The 14848-nt window shown below is 43.0% G+C and overlaps 1 protein-coding gene and 1 long non-coding RNA gene across 3 annotated transcripts in view; one reads left to right on the forward strand and one right to left on the reverse strand.

The window, feature by feature from the left end:
• NPR1 (natriuretic peptide receptor 1) overlaps nt 1-9300 on the forward strand; it is a 173042-nt gene extending 163742 nt beyond the window's left edge. The window contains exons 19-22 of the mRNA XM_068252423.1: nt 4383-4557; nt 7945-8043; nt 8225-8316; nt 8401-9300. Coding sequence (XP_068108524.1) covers nt 4383-4557; nt 7945-8043; nt 8225-8316; nt 8401-8463 — 429 coding nt within the window. The 3' untranslated portion in view covers nt 8464-9300. The remainder of the gene's footprint in view (nt 1-4382; nt 4558-7944; nt 8044-8224; nt 8317-8400) is intronic.
• Nucleotides 1-14848, reverse strand: part of LOC137532191 (uncharacterized) — a 242214-nt gene that overhangs the window by 125949 nt on the left and 101417 nt on the right. The window lies entirely within an intron of this gene.

Below are 14848 nucleotides of genomic sequence, written 5' to 3' on the forward strand. Positions count from 1 at the left end.
ACTAGCTGATTGCCCGGCGTTGCCCGGGTATGTATTTGGCTGGTGTTGGCTCCGCCTACTTTTTCTAACCCTAACACACAATTACTCACTGACCAAGTTTGTGAGCTTTGCGGTCTTTGGTATCAATAATCTGCATTGAAATGAAACAAATCTGATTGGGTGTGTGTGGCTCCACCCCCTTTTCTGAATTTGAACCCCAGTCACCCAATAACCAACTGTACCAGGTTTGAGGCCTGTGCCATTAACAGTTCAAGAATGGTAGCAATTAAATATTCCCCTTGAAAAACAACAGGTGAAGTTTGATTCACTTTTGTAGGCTCCACCCACTTTTCTGAATATTAATTTCAGTCACCCAGTGACCAACTGTGCAAAGTTTAAAAACCCTGCCATTAACAGAATGGCTGCAGTTTACATTTTCTCAGTGAAATTTGTATTTGTCTTCACCCACTGATGACCCGGCGTTGCCCGGGTATGTATTTGACTGGTGTTGGCTCCGCCCACTTTCTAACCCTAACGCACAAAAACTCAATGACCAAGTTTGTGAGCTTTGGGGTCCTTGGCATCAATAATTTGTATATTTCCATAGAAATTAAACAAATCAGATAGGCTGTTTGTGGCTCCACCCCTCTCCAGCATTTGAACCCCAGTCAACCAATGACCAACTGTAGCAGGTTTGAGGCATCTGCTATTAACAGTGTAAAAATGGCAGCAATTTAAATATTCCACTTGCAAATCAACAGGTGAATTTTGATTGGCTACTATAGGCTCCACCCACTTCCCTGAATATTAATCTCAGTCACTCAGTGACCATCTGGGCAAAGATTGGGAACCCTGAAATAAACAGAAGGGCTGCAGTTTACACTTTTCCAGTGAAATTTGTTTTTGACTCCGCCCACTTTTTGTAACCTGGACACAAAGTCTAAATGCCCAAGTTTGTGAGTTTTGGGGTCCTTGGCATCAATAATTTGTATTTTCCCATTAAATGAAACAAATCTGATTCACTGTTTGTGGCTCTGTCCCCTTTTCTGAATTTGAACCCCAGTGACCCAATGACCAACTGTGCCAGGTTTGAGGCTTGTGCCATTAACAGTGCAAAAATGGCAGCAATTTTAATATTCTCCTTGAAAAGTGACATGTGATTTTTGATTGGCATTTTTAGGCTCCACCCACTTTTCTGAATATTAATCCCAGTCACCCGGTAACCAGCTATGCTAAGTTTGAGAACCCTGCTATTAACAGTGAAGACGGGCTGCAGTTTACAATGTCCCAGAAAAATCTGTTTTTAACTCCACCCACTTTTTGTAACCTTGACACACAGTCACTACTCAATGACCAAGTTTGTGAGCTTTTGGGTTCCTGGCATCAAAATTGTGCTAATATAAGCAGTTTATCCAGCAAAGAAATCTGGCTGTTTTTGGCTCCGCCCCTTTACTGAATTTGAACCCCAAACACTTAAAGGGAACCTGAAGTGAGTAAAATTATTTAAAATAAACACATGACGTCGCTGCAAATGAATATTACATACTTACCTCACTGTCAGTTCCTCTCAGAAGCTCACCATTTTCTCCTTACAGTGATCACTTCCAGTTCTGACAATATTTTGTCAGAACTGAAATATACCAGTTGCTGTCAGTTATATATCAGCAGCTGTCAGTTACAACTGAATGTACAAGGTAATGTCCATGTTTCCCTATGGCTCAAGTGAGCGATATTACAGTTTAACAGTGTGATGAGCAGGAAGCTGTTATGGGGTAATGGCCATTTTTAAAATGGAGGACGGAGAATTCCATTGATCACAGTGGACAAATGGGACACGGGAGAGGAGAAAGAGATTGGGGAGTAGACTGCACGGGAGGTAAGTATGACCTGTGCATGTTTATTTTGACTTTTTATTTTCAGTTCAGGTTCTCTTTAACGACCGACTGTAGCAGGTTTGAGGCCTCTGCTATTAACAGTGCGAGAATGGCTGCAGTTTCAACATTCCCCTTGAAAATCAATAGGTGAATTTTGATTGGCTCTTGTAGGCTCCACCTACTTTTCCGAATATTAATTCTAGTCACCCAGTGACCAACTGTGTGAAGTTTGAGAACCCTGCCATTAACAGTGTAAGAAAAGCTGCAGTTTACATTTCCCCATGTAAAAAGTTAGTTGTTTTTGGCTCTGCCCACTATTTCTAATCTTGACATACAGTCACTTAATGACCAAGTTTATGAGCTTTGGCATCAATAAGTTGCATTTCACCATTGAAATTAAACAAATCTGATTGGCTGTTTTTGGCCCGCTCCTTTCAGAATTTAATCCCCAGTCTCCCAGTGACTGACTGTAGCAGATGTTAGGCCTCTGCCATTAAGAGTGCATTAATGTCAGCAATGTAAATATTCCCCTTGAAAATCAAAAGGTGAATTTTGATTGGCTGCTGTAGGCTCCACCCACTTTTCTGAATATTAGTCCCAGTCACCCAGTGGCCAACTGTGTCACGTTTGAGAACCCTGCCAATAACAGAATGGCTGAAATCAATCTAACAAATCTGATTGGCTGTTTGTGGCTCCACCCCTATAGTGAATTTGGACCCCAGTCACCCAATGACTGACTGTATCAGGTTTGAGGCCTCTGCCACTAACAGTGTAAGAATGGTAGCAATGTGAATATTCCCCTTGAAAATCAATAGGTTCATTTTGATTGGCTGTTGTAGGCTCCACCCACATTTCTGAATATTCATCCCAGTCACCCAGTGGCCAATTGTGTAAAGTTTGGGAACCCTGCAATGTAAAAAATGAAGTTGTTGGCACTGCCCACTTTTTCTAACCTTGACATACAGTCACTCAATTATCAAGTTTATCAGCTTTGGGGTCCTTGGTATCAATACTTTGTATATTCCCATTGAAAAATAAACAAATCTGGCTGTTTGTGGCTCCGCCCCCTTCCTGAATTTGGACCCTAGTCACCCAGTGTCCAACTGTACCAGGTTTGAGGCATCTGCTTTTACCAGTATAAGAGAATGGTAGCAGATGAAATATTCCCTTTGAAAATCAAAAGGTGAATTTTTATTGGCTGTTGTAGGCTCCACCCACCTTCCAAAATCTTAATCTCAGTCACCCAATGACCAACTGTGCAAAGTTTGAGAACCCTGCCATTAACGGTGTAAGAAGGGTTGCAGTTTATATTTTCCCAGTAAAAGTTGTTTTGGCTCCACCCACTTTTTGTAACCTTGACACACAGTCACTCAATGACCAAGTTTGTGAGCTTTCAGGTTCCTGGCATCAAAAATGTGTGCATGGAAGCAGTTTATCCACTAAGGAAATCTGATTGGCTGTATGTGGCCCCGCCCCTTTAGTGAATTTGGACCCCAGTTACCCAATGACCGACTGTAGGAAGTTTGAAGCCTCTGCCATTAACAGTGTAAGAATAGCAGCAGTTTAAATATTCCCCTTGAAAATCAATAGGTGAATTTTGATTGGCTGTTGTAGGCTCCACCCATTTTCTTGAATCTTAATCGCATTCACCCAGTGACCAAGTGTGGCAAGTTTGAGAACCCTGCGATTAACAGTCTAAGAATGGCTGCAGTTTACATTTTCCCATTTAAAATGAACGGCTGAAATTTGATTGGCTGTTTTATGCTCCGCCCACTTTTCCTGGATTTGTAACCTCGGTCACCAAGTGACCAACTGTGCCAAGTGTGGGGACTTTGGCTTGATTACTGTGAGAATGGCAGCCTTTTACATTTTTTCCATTGACTTGAATGGGTGGAATCTGATTGGCTGTTTGTAGCTCCGCCCACATGTGCAGGGGGGCCGCGAGACCCCCAGAACCTATCATCCCAGGTAGTAAGGGATCTGTGTACCAAGTTTCGTTCAAATCGGTCAAGCGGTTTTCGCGTGATCGCGGCACATACACACACACACACACACATACACACACACACACACACACACATACATCCGATTTTATATATATAGATATAAAATTCACTGAAATCAAAACATAGACAGTACAATACATGTTTTTACTTGGAACAAGTATTCATCCACTTATACTGTATATGTGCTTTTTCCTGGGATTGTATGACTGTCCCTTCTTCTTTAACCAACCGCCCCACCCCACCCCCGACCTCCTGTGCCCGCGCCGGTACAAAACCCTGCGGCTCACTTCCGGAATTTGCAATTTTAATGTCGCAAGCTGCAGGGGACCGGAGCATCGTTTTGCACCGGCGCGGGGGAGGGGGGGTTTGGGGGGTTGCCGTAGAAGCCCTAGGTAATTTCAAGTCTATTTTAAGGGGTTACAGTACATCTTTAAAGCATAACATTACACTAATGACCTACTGTAGAATGTGACCCATGGAAAGTCCACTATAAACCGGTGACTATCACTGTTCTCTATTCTAGGTGGAGACAATTGGTGATGCCTATATGGTGGTTTCTGGGCTGCCTGTTCGCAATGGGAAGCTGCACGCCCGCGAGATTGCTCGCATGTCTCTCGCCCTGCTGGATGCCGTCAGAACGTTCAAAATCCGACATCGCCCCACACAGCAGCTCCGACTTCGGATAGGAATCCATACAGGTGAGGAAAAGGGGTGTGGCTCGGACTGGTCATGTGCTTAAAGGAAACTCTCACCTCTGTCATTCCCAAATGTATAAATATCCTTTTGTCTTTCGTAAATGTGTCACAATCTTTCTTCATCTAAAGAAATGCTGCCTCCATCCTACGACACTAAAGGCTAAATGTTTTGATTTTAACCACTTCACCCCAATGGGGGTTTTACCCTAACGGACAAGAGCGCTTTTTACCTTTCAGTGCTCATCCCTTTCATTTGCCAATAGCTTAATCACTACTAACCACAATGAAATGATCTAGATCTTGTTTTTTTCACCATCAATTGGGCTTTTTGGGGTTGATATTTGTTTTCAGTAATTACTTTATTTTCTATGCATTTTAAAGTGGAAAACAAGGGAGAAAAAATACACAGTTTCTTCAATTTCATCCCCTATATTTTTAATATAAACACTGCTACTGTGCATAAAACCCACACATTTGATCTGCCTATTTTGTCCTGGTTATCACAACATTTTAATTATGTCCCTAGTACAAAGTATGGTGACCATATAGTATTTGGAAATAAAGGTGTGTTTTTTGGGGTTTTTTTTGGTGCTTTTTTCACAGTTTTCACGTGCACGTGCACAGGAGTGCACACGCGGGAGCGCACTCGCAAGCGCGCACACGTGCACACGCGGGAGCACGCACTGGAGTGCGCGCAGCAGCAGTGCATGATGTTTTAAAACGTTTTTAAGCCATTAAGAGGCTCCAGCAGGACGTTTTAATACGCCTGCATGTCACTGAGTGGTTAAAGAGAGAAAAGGGGAACAAAATAAATAAATACATTGCAATGTGAGAAGTTAAAAAAAAATAGAAGAGAGATCGATAAATGATTGATATTCGCCATGCTATTTGTTCATATTGTTTTTGATCCGCAACCACCCTGCAGGTCATCATCTTTACTACTGGCAGACATGAAAACAAACAGAGAGCACCAACTGCCATTATCTATAACCACAGCCACTAACAATGCGATAAGATAAATGGTTGATTTTTATAGATACACATACGCACAGAGGGAGATACTGATTGCTTGGCAGTCAGAACAGCTGTTATTTCCCACAATGCAACAAGGCTCACAGACAAGAAACTGTCAGGACCTGGGTCCTGACATCACACTGTAGGAGGGGTTTTGCCACAATATCAGCCATACAGACTCCCCTGATGATCTATTCGAGAAAAGATTTCTCATGAGAAAGAAGGTAGCTACTGATTGGGATGAAATGCAATCTTTGGTTACCTCTTTAAGTTCTGACAATGCAAGAGAGCGTCAACAATTCTGTAGAATTTTTTTAAGTGCTGCCTGTGTCCCTATTGTAAATATTTTACCTCAAAGAGAACCAGAGATGAAACACCCTCTTGTATTTTACCTTATAAATCAGTGGGAACATGACAGTAAACACCTAATCTGCTCTTTGTTTCATTGTTCTCTGTTTAATCTGACTGTTATCACCTCTGATAAGAATCCCCGACTGAGCACTCAGTCTGGCTTTGCTACAGAAAGATTATAGCTGAGTCTGTCTTCTCTGGTGTCTTTTCAAGCCCAAGTCTGCCCCCTTGTGGCTCTGCTATAATGACTCAGCAATAATCATTCCCGGCAAAGCTAGATTGAATGCTCAGTCCGGGATTCTTATCACAGCTGATAACAGACACTTTTAGCAGTGAGGATGAAACAGAGAGCATAGTAAGTGTTTTCTCTAATGTTCTTACTGATATGTATGGTAAAATACACAAGGGTGCTTCGTCTCTGGTTCCCTTTAACTTCCTACCACTAGTGCCACTAGCAAACTAAGTAGGGGAAATCTACTCTACAAAAGACACAGACAACAATAGAGAAAGAGCTTTGTAGCTTGGGGAGGGTTGAAAACCTCAGGTTACTATTGCCGTCGCTGTACCCAATGGGAAGATTCCCTTCATGTTCAGTGCCAGAGAAACCAAAGGCTTAATGTTGGAATGGAAATGGGGGAACTTCTCCAAATGGACAACATTGGAAATAACGGCTAGATCCCTTCTTCAATGTAATCAGATTGGCTAGAGCCCATAATGCTTGTTATCAATATGTATTAGGTGTCATCATGCTCACTCATGAGAAAAAGATCCAGAAATGAATGAAGGGCAAGGGACAGATAAAAAAAAATTTGGGTGGAATAGTAGAGGAAACATGTTTATGGTCAATTCTAGTAGCCACAAACAGAAGCTCAACTCTCTCTATCCTACTGGTTAGAATTAATCCCTCTCTGTTGAGTCGTCAACCACATGGATTTGATTCCTCCATTTGTTTTAGTCCTGGGTAGAGATGAACTCCGCCGTTCAGATTCTGAGTTCTAAGGAAAACTTGCAGGCTGTGGCAGGGGGGCAGTCAATTGTCACTGCCTAGAGCCGATGTGCTCCATGTCCCGTTCCAAGTCCCCCTAATACTTCCACCTTCTGAGTTTAAAGGAGGAAGCATTAGAGAGATGGAACGCCCCAGCCGCGGCATGCAAGTTTTACTTGGATTTCAGAATCTGATATGTGGAGCTCATGCTTGTTCCTGGGAATTCTCAGTTGTGAGACTCAGCTTTTTCATGTCCCACCAAACCACGTTGAGCCGCCTGCTTTCACGATTTTCCCAATATATGACGCTGATCACTGAGTATGCCCATACCATGTGAGCCTCGACTCTTTCAGTATCTTGTCAGTGATACAAGCCACACCCACAATTTGATATCTTGATTTTTCTTTCTGTCTCAAAGAGCGACCCATCATATCCATCATAGCATCCTTACCTCTGTTCTCATTAGTAGCCATGGTCAAATTCAACATAGCTGATTTAAAATACCCAAATACTCCTGACTGCCACTGTTCAGCACCGAACAAGCGGACAGGGTCAGGAGGTGTTCACTGGTTTGCGAGTCACGTTGAGTTTCACTCATGTGAAACGAACGTTCACATGACTCTGATACTTCCTCCTTCCAAACTGGAAGTGAAACACAACGTGACTTGCAAACTAGTAAACAGTGGCAGTGGCAGTTGTGAGTATTTGGGTGTTTCGAATCGGCCAAATTCCAACACCAACACTTCTCACTAGGAGTTCTTCCTCTCGTCTCCTAAGTGTCCATAACTCTGCATCATATACCAGCACTGGTCTGCAGATTCGGAGCCAACAAACAGACAAAATCTAACTAACACTACCCAAAGAAGTGAAGAACTTTCATCACATATCTACTAAAAGATGATTCAACTTCACATTTTCTTCATTCTGTCCAAAACAAATTCATAGATGAAGTCATGTCACAAATTCCAATCATTTGGTTATTGTCTGTTGCCACTATGGACACTTTTTCCTTGTCGTGATTATTGTCCCCCTTCCCTTAGGTCCTGTCTGTGCTGGTGTTGTAGGCTTAAAGATGCCTCGATATTGCCTGTTTGGAGACACAGTCAACACAGCATCCCGCATGGAATCCAATGGAGAAGGTGAGATCCAGTCATGGTCCTGTAAGGGTTTCAAAACAAGTACTTTCTCCCAAGTTCTTTTATTCCATAATGTTTTTCAGTGTATGACATCTCTGTCATCATGGCCAAGTGTTCTGTCTTCATAGATGATGAATTATGGCTGATGTCTACGTTTTCTGATCTATAATACTATGTCTTGTAGCACTAAAGATTCATGTCTCCACGACCACGCGGAATGTTTTAGAAGAATTCAACTGCTTTGAATTGGAGTTAAGAGGGGACGTGGAGATGAAGGTAATGGAGACATTATATATGAGCTCCACTTTTTCTACACTTCTAGTTCAATCACCCTCATACCCTAAAAACTCTTTATTTCAGGGCAAAGGAAAAGTTAGGACGTACTGGCTACAGGGTGAACGGAGCACCAGCACCCATGGATGATGCATCACTGACCTTCACACAGGATTATATGACTTGGGGGACTCTCAATCCTCAACAAGACTGTGTGTGTACCTCATGGACATCTCCACCAACAGTGCTCGGACCATGACACTAAAGAGGGTTGGAGGAGTAACTGCCAAAAAGTGGATCAAAGGCGAGGAGGTCTGGCTTTCCTCAAAGCAGCCATCATATGGAGACATGAGAACAGGCACATACAACCATGCTATGATCACAGATTCTGGAAATGCAGGATGGAGCAGATAAGGGACTACACCGACTGTCAAAGCATTGTCTCCACTTTGTAAATGGTCTCCCCGATTAATTAATCAGAACTACTTTCGGATTTCTAGAGAAGTCCAGTCCAGCACAAGTTAAGTCTTAACAACCTGATTAGTTGTAGATTTTTTGGAAGATGTTGGTGATGTACGTGGTGGCTACAAGGCTGTTGGCTTCTGGGAAACCAATGGTGACCTACAACACCAAAGTTACTATCCCATTGCAAATAACAGTGCTCTCTACCTTCTTGCCTACCTCACCTGTGGTCTGTTCCATACCAGTATGGATGCCTCCATCACTGCTTACTCCAAGACTGCCATTTTTGTTTCCGTTAGTTAAGTCTTACCTTGTATCAGATTCATCAGCCTTGATTCTTGAGCTTTGTGAGGGTACAAAAGCAACTGTCACCAAAAGACCCCACGAGGCCAAAGATCAAGATTAAAGTACACCAGACCAGAACAGACATGTGACTCAGCCTTCAATGCCTAGTAAAGGTTGTATGGGCTAAAAATGTGAAGTGGACAATCTTATTTTACTGGTATAAAAATTTTGAAATTCTCAGTGTCCTTCGCTTATTTTGTTGGGGGATGTCCCGTGGGTTATTGCTACACCTGGTTAAAGCTGACAGTTTCAATCAGAAACCCAGTTGCCAATGTGCTTCTTTGGATGGGAAGGCAGTGTACTGTCTTTCTTTTGCTGCTTACAATGATGAGCACTGGAAGCTCTTGAGGGCCACATTCAGCCCGCGGGCCTTGAGTTTGACACCTGTGCTGTAGTCTAGAGGATCCAGGGGCTTCCCTCTCCTCAGGCAAGTGAATCCAAGCTTCAACTCACATTCTCTTTAACAATTAAAAGATATACAGTAGCCAGGGCCAGGCCGAGGCAAGACAGGCTCCAGCCTCAGGGCGCAGTGTAGGAGGGGGCGCACAACTCACTCAGCTATCATTCCCTTATTGTGTTTGAAGCAGTGAGAAATAAGAAAAGGGGATACATGGAAGTGACTGCAAGCCAGATAACTAGAGATCAAGGGGTTGGGGGCCCTGGGTGCCTCTTAGTGTAATAGCAATCAATGTGTGGCGGCTGGGGTGGGAGGGATGGAGGGGTACACTTTGGTGTCTCAGCCTTGGGTGCTGGAGGACCTTGTCCCGGCTCTGACAGTAGCTGCTGATTTCTGTATTTTGACATTCAGATTTTCATGTGATTTGTCCATCTAAGCCTCCTCCATTGTTCCTGGAAGCACTGACAACCGTGAAGTAAAAATACTGTACATAAATATGCCAGTTGGAGATCTTTGCATTCTTGCAGACCAATAAATCTCCAGAATATCTCATATTGGTGCACCAGCAACAATGATGCTGGAAAGATTCAGAAAAATGCAGGAGGCACAGTTCCAGGGCTACAGATGACAGAACCAACAGCTCCTTTAAAGAGGAACTCCAGTGAAAATAGTGTAATAAAAAAGTGCTTCATTTTTACAATAATTATGTATAAATGATTTAGTCAGTGTTTGCTCATTGTAAAATCTTTCCTCTCCCTGATTTACATTCTGACATTTATTACATGGTGACATTTTTACTGTGGGTAGGTTATGTAGCTGCTGCATGCTGTTTTGGCCGTTGGAGACAGCTGTAAACAGCTATTTCCTGTCTGTGAACCTTGTTACATTGTAGCAAACTGTCAAAAGTACCGCGGTCCTCAGAGTTTCTTGTGGGAGGGGTTTCAGCACAATATCAGCCATACAGCGCCCCCTGATGTTCTGTTTGTGAAAAGCATTATATTTCTCATGTAAAAGGGGGTATCAGCTACTGATTGGGATAAAGTTAAATTCTTGGTTACAGTTTCTCTTTAAAGAGGAACTAGAGAGAAAAGGGGGAAAAATAAATCAATACATTGCAAAGTGAGACGTTAAAAAATAGAACAGAAATCAAGATATGATTATTATTATTAATTTATAAAGCGCCAGCATATTCCGTGGCGCTGTACAAAGTAGGAAAACAAACAAGGGGTACATAATGATACAGACAATGATATATATCAAATATGGTAACTGGTACAAAATACAGAACTGGTGGTTACAATGACAGATGTAACCTGATGAATAAAATGTATAACAGAGTGTGAGCTATAAAATAAACAACATATTCTAAGACACAAAAGGGTGAGAGAACTCTGCCCATGCTAGCTTACAATGTAATGGATCCATAATTGCCATGTAGGCGCTATTCGTGACCTTGAGACTATACTGTGTACTCCTATCTGTTTATTGCCTGAGGAAGCGGAACATACCCGTGAAATGCGTTGCACTGTTTGTTTTGGAGTATATTATTAACCTGTTGTCTGCTTCGGGAAGGCGAGTCCACCACCACCTCCTGAGGGATTTTAAGTCTTTTAGAACCTTTTATCCTGCTGGCGCCTCTGTTCACTCTTACATTATCAATATCCACCTCTGGTGGAGGGGTGTTGCCCCTTATTTCCTTATCTACAGAGAGCGACTTTTAATCCTGAGTGAGAACAGGTCTAATCTCCTCACCTGCCTATACAGTGGTTGCCTAGGCGGTAACCCACGTTTGTGAGTATACACACTATATACTTTTCATTTCCAACCCTTTGTTTTGCATACTACACTATATTGGGCTCTCGGTATTTCTTTTGTCTTTATCATGTACAGTATTTTGTTCATGTTGTTTGATCCACAATCAGCCTGCACGTCATCAGCTTTACTATCTGGTAGACAAGAAAAACACTGGACAGCACCAACTGCTATTATTTATACCCACACCCCCCACTAACATTTTGATAGGCTAAAAGTTGTTTTTTTTATGGATATACATATCCACAGAGGGAGATACTGATTGCTTGGCAGTTGGAAACAACTGTTATTTGCCACAATGCAACAAGGTTCACAGACAGCAAACTGTCAGGACCTAGGTCCTGACATCACACTGTGGGAGGGGTTTCACCACAATATCAGCCATACAGATGTCCCTGAAGATCTATTGGAGAAAAGGTAAAGATTTCTGGTGGGAAAGGGGTTATCGCTACTGATTGCAATGAAGTTCAATCGTTGCTTACAGTTCCTCTTTGAATGTAACATATTTCGTAGTTACTTAGTTGACAACAGATGGTTCATAAAGTATTCATTTCACTCCTCTTAGATGGTTCCAAAACATAGTATGAGATGCAGCTTGGATGAACACACTAACATTTTCAGGAGAGTAATTAACTGTGAAAGAACTTACTTCTTATAAGGTCTAAAAATAAGATTCATTCTTGGTCTAAAGATGAGGGAGAGGGCCGATGCTCACTAGTGATGAAGAATGGTTAGCAGTAAATGGTAAGCGAGGATAAAGATGATCTCCAGGGAGAGGATTATAGGCAGGCTGCCACAGGCGATTGTAAAAAAATGCCTGTGGTGCATTCTAATGGTTCCTATAGACCCCTCTAAACGAAGAAAAGAATAGGAGCGTAAAGAAATGTGGGCGTGGCTGTATCCTAAATGTAAATTTAGCAGTTACAGATTATCCTAGACGCAGCCTGTAAAATTAGGGCGCAGTGATAATTGCAGCTATAGCTCTGGCCAGGGGTAATTTGGGGGGAGGAAATAGTGGCCCAGGATGTGTTTGGCGGTGCAGATATCAGGGAAGATTGCATTGGAAGAGGTGGGGGAAGGGAGGGGGGGTCAGTTAGGATTAGACAACAATAGAATAGGGATAGGTTTAGTGATAGTAAAAAATTGGTAGAAATTACCCAAATTCTACTATCGTAGTAACCATTGCTTAGTACAGTATAATATTGGTAATTTTACCAATATTCTGCTAGTAGCTTTCCCCAGCACCCAAATGACCACTAGATGGGGGAGGTTAATGTTAGGCGTAGATTGGAGAGTTAAGAGCAGGCATGGGCAAACTCGGCCCTCCAGCTGTATACGGAACTACCAAGTCCCACAATGCATTTGCCTATATGAGTCATGACTGTGGCTGTCAGACTCCCGCAATGCATTGTGGGACTTGTAGTTCCTTAACAGCTGGAGGGCCAAGTTTGCCCATGCCTGGTTTAGAGCTAGCCGTAGGTAGGGGGTAGGCTAGTGTTATGGTACTCATACACAGTACAATAAAAATTTAGATTTTCCAGTTTATTCGACCAAAACGATCGAATCAAATAGAAGTAAAAAAAAAAATATTTCTTTTTTTGATCAAAAAATTTTGATTATCCAGTTTTTTTGATAAAAATCTGATCGGACATCTATGGAAAAATCTTTATATTCAATCTAACAGAATAATTGAACAAAATTATCTAATCGAAAAAAAAAAAAAAATTGTACCATGTATGGACACCTTTAGAAATACATGTAAGAGGGTCCTTGCAGGGCTGTAACTACAAATCATGAGGGCCCCCTGCAAAACCTTGATGGGCTTCTCAATGTCTCTACCCCTTCCTTTGCCAACCCTTGGTGACCCTCACAGCCCAGGGGCCCATCTTGCAGGGATCATAAAACAAGTGTGGACTTCATATTGTCACACCCATAGCAAGTGTAGCCACAAAAGGGGGCTTAGATGCTTTCCTTGCGTTGAAAGACATCCATGGCTACAATTACTAGGTAATGCCCAATGATGTTGATCCAGGGATTTGATCTGATTGCCATCTGGAGTCGGGAAGGAATTTTTTCCCTTTTGGAGCTAATTGGACCATGCCTTGTAAGGGTTTTTCGCCTTCCTCTGGATCAACAGGGATATGTGAGGGAGCAGGCTGGAGTTGTACTTTGTTCTCTGGTTGAACTCGATGGACGTATGTCTTTTTTCAACCCAAATAACTATGTAACTAAAAAACACCTGATTTGAAGGATGAACCCCTTTACTGGAGAGAGTGAGGCAGTGGTTGGGGCCCCTTATTGCTCTGGCCCACCGCTACAGTTGAGTGGCTGCTCCCCTGTGGTTACGCACCTTGGGTCCTTGTGAGAATAGAATAAGATAAGGTGATAGTGGAATATTGGTAAAATTACCATTATTGCACTATCCAGAACAGCCGCTAGAAAAATATCAGTAATAATACCAATATACTAACTATTACTATCCAATAACTACCAGCAATGTTCCTGCTCAAGTTTCATTGGGGCTTTCTTAAATGTACACTCTTCCAAACCTTATGTTTCTGAAAGGTTAGCATTGGCAGCCGGTACACCTTCAATGCACAACATAAAGACCTCAAAAACACAGGAGCCAGAATGGAAAGCAAGTACTGTAGTTTTTTGTGGCCACAAGACAATAAAGAAAATGTAGATGTTCACAAACTCTGGTTGTCGCCAAGACAACCACTGTGAAGGCAGATGGGGAAAATTGTCCACACCCAAGTCCACAAGATGTCTTCTGGATGGTGGCCGCTCTCCAAAAACAAAAAAAGGGGAGTAGATGTATTAAACGGTACCAAGATGCCCACCTCAGAGAAGGCGAGTGGAAGGTAGAAGGTGGAAGTAGAAGGTTTAAAATGGGCCAGTACGTTGTCACTTACCTCTTAGCTGAAGACCAGAAGCCAGTTTATTGGAAAGTAATACTTTTATAGGACCACTTTGTGATAACACAGGAATTTTTCCAGCTACCTCTGGTCTATAACAGTTGGCCATACACTACTTAACCACTTGAGGACCCACCCTTTACCCCCCCTTAAGGACCAGCGCTGTTTGTTTGGATCTGTGCTGGGTGGGCTCTGCAGCCCCCAGCACAGATCCGCGGCCACACAGAGCGATCAGATCGCCCCCCTTTTTTCCCCACTAGGGGGATGATGTGCAGGGGGGGTCTGATCGCTCCTCCTGTCTGGCATGTTGCGGGGGGGGCACCTCAAAGCCCCCCCCCGCGGCGACATTCTCCCCCCTCCCTCTCCTACCTGCTCCCCCCGGAGATCTGGGCTGCACAGGACGCTATCCGTCCTGTGCAGCCAGTGACAGGCTGTCTTCTGTCACATGGCGGCGATCCCCGGCCGCTGATTGGCCGGGGATCGCCGATCTGCCTTACGGCGCTGCTGCGCAGCAGCGCCGTACAAATGTAAACAAAGCGGATTATTTCCGCTTGTGTTTACATCTAGCCTGCGAGCCGCCATCGGCGGCCCGCAGGCTATT

The sequence above is a fragment of the Hyperolius riggenbachi genome, chromosome 9 (genome assembly GCF_040937935.1).
Source record: "Hyperolius riggenbachi isolate aHypRig1 chromosome 9, aHypRig1.pri, whole genome shotgun sequence".
In the NCBI taxonomy this organism is placed as follows: Eukaryota; Metazoa; Chordata; class Amphibia; order Anura; family Hyperoliidae; genus Hyperolius; species Hyperolius riggenbachi.